Genomic DNA, 6,000 nt, shown 5'->3' with positions numbered 1-6,000 from the left:
ACAGTGTCTTGCACAAATTAGCATTGAAGAGCAGCGGCTAGCAGAGGTCAGCAATCAGCAGTGTTCACTAACACCATGAGGGCTGCTAGAAGAGCCGCACTTTGCCAATTCATCATTTCTATCCAGATTGAGCAAAGGAACCCTCAGCTGATTGGTGACAGTGACATTCCAGGTCTCTGCTCATTTTTCTTTATTATTTCTTCTTTTTTTAAAAAATATTTTTTCTTTCCGTTGTTCACATGGGATAATCTCAATTATTCTAGTTTCAAGGTCCCTAATTCTTTCTCTTGCCTGCTGAAATCAGCTGTTGGACTCCTCTAATGAGGTTTTTGTTTCAGTTGTTTTATTTTTTGGTCCTTTTAAAAGATAATTTCCTTTATTGCTGTTCTCTGTTTAATGAGAATCATTGCCATACTCTCCCTTAGTTCTTTTGACATGGTTTTCTTTAGTAATTTGAACATACCTTAAACAGCTACTATAAAGTCTCTGGCTAGTAAGTCCAGTATCTGGGTATCCTGCGGAACAGAAACAACGACTGATGCTTTTTTATGTTTTTGAGCCATACATTTTTGTTTCTTTGAACGTACTAGTTTTTTTGTTGTTGTTGTTGTTGTTGTTGGTGGTGGTGGTGTTGAAAACTGGAGTTTTAAATAATGGGATATGACACTTCAGGCCCCCACACTCCATTGTTTATGGGTGCCTTGGTGTTGTCACTGCTTGTTAGGGACCTGACACCGCCATCACAGGCTGCATTTTCCTGGTGCTTCTTGGCTCTTAAAATGACTTCATGCTCTTATCTTTAGTTTCCCTCCCCGCAAAGCCACAGAGGTTCCAAGAAGTCAAACCTAAATTTCTGCAGGACTGAGCCCATAAAAGACAACCTGGCCTGTGATAGGTTAAAAGTAGCTCACTCCTCATAAATAAACAATAGCCCAGCCCAAAACCAATAAAGGGACCTTCCTTTCTTTGTTCTTCTCTCCTTTCTCTCTCTTTCTCTCTCTTCCCTCTCTCCTCTCTCCTTAACCTGCCTTCTCTAATAAAATCTCCTGTTGGACCTCTCAGTGTGTGGCCTAGTTGTTGAGCATCACTGTGCTTCTGCACTGCTTGTTCGCCCAACCGCTTTCCTGAACTGACTTTCCAAGGTCATTGTTATACATGGTTACTGAAGTGTCTGCTCAGTTAATATCATGGTCACCTAAGGGTGACACAGGAACATCTTTAAATGCTCCAAATGAATAAGTCTCTGAGTCTTTGCTGAGGGTCATTGTGTGATGTAAGGCCATGCCTTCATCACCCAGTCAGATGGCTGGCAGTTTGGCCCTAACCTCCTTCCTCCTTGTTTAGAGCCAGTGGTTTTCTAGAGAGAAGAGTCTAGGGCCTGGTCCTTTGTTTGCTAACTGTGTACACCACTCTGTGCAGTTACATGGATGGGACCCTTCACTTGATTTTCTAGACTTTTAGAGCTATTTGAGCCCTTTTCAAAGGCTGTTTACATCTCATTCCCTAGCTGCTGGTTTCGAGTCTTTTTGACTAGTTTGCTGTTTCCCCAAGGGTTATTTCTGCCTCAATCAACTGCAATGTCAAACAATTGTTGTTGATTGTTTTTGAGAAATGCCCCCCAGAGAAAAACTTATCTACCTTGGGGAGAGACTCTGAATCAAGGAAATAAAAACAATTTTGTGAGAGCAGAAATTCCAGATAGTGATAGTTCTCTGAGATGGTGTTTAACAGAGCTACAGTGTCTATGAGGTTGCTGGCTTCATCATTTCTTTTATGGAGGGGAGGATTTTGGGAAGCTTCTTATTCTGGCAGTCCCATGACCTCATTGCTGCTTTTCCTTTTTTTGGAACATAATTTATTTATTGAGAAGCCCGTGTTATTTGGCCCCCAGAGGTTCTCAGGCGTGGATTTTGTAATTGCATTTCCGGTATAGTTCAATATGGCCCTTGGCTGGAGTGGTGTTCCATTTATGGATGGCACAATGTTTGAATGTTGAGGCTCTTTTGGTCTGTTTTCTGTTACTGTACTAGAATACCCACATTTAGAAATAAAAAATATTTACTTTCAGTGTACATCTCTGGAGAGCCAAGAGCACGACAGTGGCAAACCAAATTGAAACATGAATTTTGGCAGGGAAGAAACATATCCATACCCTGGCAGAGGCCAATCTATAATACATTAGAATATATTTTAATTGTTTAAAAACTCATCAATAATAAGCAATTCAATTATAAAATGACACAGATATTTCACCAAAGATATTAATTTCTTTTTGAGCAGGTGCAAAGTATATTTATGTTATAAAACTAAAAATAGGGGCAGATATCTCATTCCATCAATCCTAGGCTCTCTTAGTTGGCTGTTAGACAAGAAAAAACCCAAGAAGTTAGTTTGTTGAACCTAAAGATATTAGGATCCAAATATCTATAACTATAATAACCTTGGTAATATTCCAGAACATTAATTGCCTGTAAATGTTGACTTCGTATCCATAATAATTGTAAAAGCTATTCAAATAGTGCCTATTTTATGTTCAGCACTATTTTAACTATTTTATTTTATTGTATATTTTTCATTTGCTTGAACTTGGTCTATCATAAAGTGCAGATACAAATATGTACACACATACACACATAGTTGCCCCTCCTGTCTTATTTATTTGAAAGTATCAGCCATAGTGTGTTCAGTCATTTCTAAGTCCTTATTCTGTTTTTAAAGTCTGCGCAAAGATCTATGATGGCCAAGATGACATTCTGCTGTATGATAGGTGTTGAAGAGATGGTGTTAGACTGTGTCCACAGGGTATATATACTAAGGAAACAGACATGGCTAACTGAGCCACTTTATACAGTTGCCCATGCATATCAGGTGGTACCACTGGGATGGTACCTGATGTGTGTGTTTACATTCATGTTCAGATTGACTAGTTCATGCTAATCATCTTTCCATGATTGTTGAGCCACCTCATGAGTAGATTCTTGCATGAACCTACATTTCCATCTCTCTGGGATAAAAATACAACAGTGCTGTCACTGGGTCATATTGTCATTGCATGTTTAATTTTGTAAGACGCTGCCAAATGTTTTCCATGGTGCCTGTTCCATTACACATTCTCACCAGCACTTGGTGTTGTCATAAATTTTTACTGTAGCAATTCTGAGTTATGTAGTGCTATGTCATTGTGGCTTTAATTTGCATTTCCCTAATGTCTAGTGATGTGTCATATCTGCTTATGGGGTTAATTTGTCATCTGTATAATATCTTTGGTGAAATATCTGTTTGTGTCACTTTCTAATTGAATTGCTTATTATTGATGAATTTTGACACAGTAGAAATATATTTTAATTTCTAGAATAGAAAACTATTTCTAGAAAAGAAAAATATATTTTAAACATGCAATATATTCTAATGTGCAATGTAATCTAACTATGCAATTACCATATGATTTTTTAAAAAGTTTATAGTTTTGAGTTCTACATTAAAGTGTAATCCATGATCCATTTTGAAGTAGCATCTGTATAAAGTGTGAGGCTTAGGCTGGTGCTCAGTGTTTTCATGGTGGGTCCAGCACTGTTTGTTGTAAAGTGTTCTTCCTGCATTGATTTACTAGAGTGAAATGGTGGTCTTAGCCACACCCACCTGGAAGACTTTCATTTAGTTTTTTTTTCTAGTCTTAGTGTGCTCAGAGCAACTACACATTCTATATTTTCAATTGGGATTTGGAGATTTTTCTTTCTGAGAATCAGTCTTGTCCATCTCCCTTATTTTTACTTTCTAGCCTTTCATGGTGGTTATAGAAAAGTGTGGCCTTAGGGGAAAATTTACATCTCATGCAAAGTTTAAGAGGAGGAAGAGGAGGAAAAGAAAAGAAAAAAGAAAATAGCCTGGACTTGAGCTTCTAATCTGTGGCTTAAAAAAAAACAAACCAATTTAATTGATACACAGTAGCTGTTCACACATGTGGGTACAGTGTGACTTGGACACATGTATACAAGGTGCAGTGACCGCATCAAGGAAAGGAGCACACCCATCACCTCGAACTTCACCTGGTCGCCCACCTGCCATCCTGCATGGCCCTGTGACACACAACAGCTCGAGTCAGGTATCCTGAGGGCTTCTGTGGCCACTGCCCTCCTGCCCCAGATAGAGAGGGAAGACCCAGCTGGGCTCTCTCTGTTCCTGAGTTCCTGAGCAGCTGATGAGCGGAGAGCTTGGCTTGGCACCTGTGGAGAGATGGGGCTTCTGTGGCAGGCTTCTCCCCTCCCCCGCAACACAGCACATCCACCCTTATGTGCTCCGGGTGTAGGAAAAGCTCAGTGCTATCATCAGATTAGAAAAAAGCCTGCCTGGCTGGCCTCTTCCTGCTGCCACCAGCTCCTGGGCTCCAAGATTAGTGGGGGCGGCTTTGTCAGGGAAGGGTTGGGGTTGACATGGAAATGGACACTGCTTGGAAGAAAGGGAAGACAAGGCCGTGCTCCTGCCCTCCTCCCTGAGCTTCTCAATGGTCTGCCCTCTCCAGACCAGCTGTTCTTGCTCCTGGGGACTCTCGATGGTCCCTGGGTAGGCGCTGGTTCCAGTGTACAGTGACTGAGGCAGTGGAGGTGGAAGGTATGCTTTGTGTGTTGGAGGCAAGATGGTTGTTTACCAGAGTTCACAGGCAGGGGAGAGAGCAGGGAGCAGACAGCCAGCACAGGAGGAACTCTTCTGCTTGGCTCACTTGGTCCAGCATTTGAGTTTTCACCTGCCCTTCACTGGAGGTGATTTATCTGTTTATTCCCTCACTCCCAGAGAACCTGTCACCAGCCCCAGCAGCCCTCCAGCGGACGCTGATTTCACGCTTCGGTGTGTCCCTCCCTGAGGACATGGTGATGACATGTAGCACCATGCGTGGATAGAGTGGTGAGTGCTGGCCTCACTGTGTGCCCACGCAGTGACAGTGCAGGGCTCTGCCACATATCTGTCATTGCAGGAACAAGCTCGGCCTCAGTGACGCTGGCCAGCGCCCTGCAGGTCAGAGGCAAATCTCTGTCGGAGGAGGAAATCTGGTCCCTCTTGTCGCTAGCTGTGGAGAGGCTCCTGGAGGACCTCAGCAATGGTAAGAGAATATGCAGACAGCTGAGTCCCTTCTCCTGTGGTCACTCTGGCGGCTACTTCTCTGTTGTGGTTGGTCCCTGTGTTAGAAGGAGCAGGCGAGGGCATCCCCAAGTAGCTGCTCTGGGAAGCCGACCTGTCGCTGAGACCTAGCCACACGGCAGTGCTGAGAGACCTGCTCTGGATTGTGTGAGCTCAGGGCAAGACCACAGCAATACAGGGCCCTCTGACAGATGGGCCACCTGGGCATGACTGGAGATGGAGGCAGGGGACAGTCACCAGGGACACTCCGCATCTGTGTGTCAAATGCTGAGCTCATCTGTGCCCTATCAAGGACAAAACCCAGGGGAGGTCAGTGTAATTATTAAATTGCCATATAAGACAGAAAGATACAAGAAAAGTTCAGTGAGGGACAGGCATTGAAAGGAAGCCCTCCCAGGTTGGGGTTTGGGGATGAGTGTGCAAAGGGAGTATGAGTGGGTGACCTATGGCCCCAGTGAACAAGGCAGTATGGGCAGATGAGCTGGGCAGACCGGGACACCAGCACCTGATCACACAGCCAGACTCTGCCTTACCTCCTGGTCTAGAGTCCAGGGTACAACGCCACCCACTGGGGGCCTCTGGTCCATACCGCTGACTTCCTGACACATCAGGGGAGCCCTTCCCTTCCTGCTGCGACATCACCTCAGCGCCCTCTGCCGGGAAAACTGCGCATTGTGCTCTGCGCCGCAGGGATGTTAAAGGAGCAGGAGCTGGAGAGTTGAATCCCTGAGGCATTAATAAAATTGGTGGCTGAAACCAACCCTGAGAACCCACACTCAGGGGTCAGCTGGTAAGTCGCACATGGCCGGCAGGTCAGCATGTGCAGAGAAGGCTCTTGTGTGTGAAATCACACATGTCATTGGGTCC

At 44.1% G+C, this 6,000-nt stretch overlaps 1 protein-coding gene across 1 annotated transcript in view; it reads left to right on the top strand.

Moving 5' to 3' along the window:
• The first annotated feature begins 3,984 nt into the window (after positions 1 to 3,984).
• Positions 3,985 to 6,000, top strand: part of Frmpd2 (FERM and PDZ domain containing 2) — a 77,120-nt gene continuing 75,104 nt past the window's right edge. The window contains 2 exon segments of the mRNA XM_010622624.2: positions 3,985 to 4,102; positions 4,970 to 5,095. Of these exon segments, the coding sequence (XP_010620926.2) occupies positions 3,985 to 4,102; positions 4,970 to 5,095 (244 nt within the window).

The sequence above is a fragment of the Fukomys damarensis genome, unplaced genomic scaffold (assembly GCF_012274545.1).
Source record: "Fukomys damarensis isolate Sample0158 unplaced genomic scaffold, DMR_v1.0_HiC HiC_scaffold_1, whole genome shotgun sequence".
Classification (NCBI taxonomy): Eukaryota; Metazoa; Chordata; class Mammalia; order Rodentia; family Bathyergidae; genus Fukomys; species Fukomys damarensis.
Note: the sequence above shows the minus strand (reverse complement) of the source record. Positions and strands in the feature narration are given on the sequence as shown.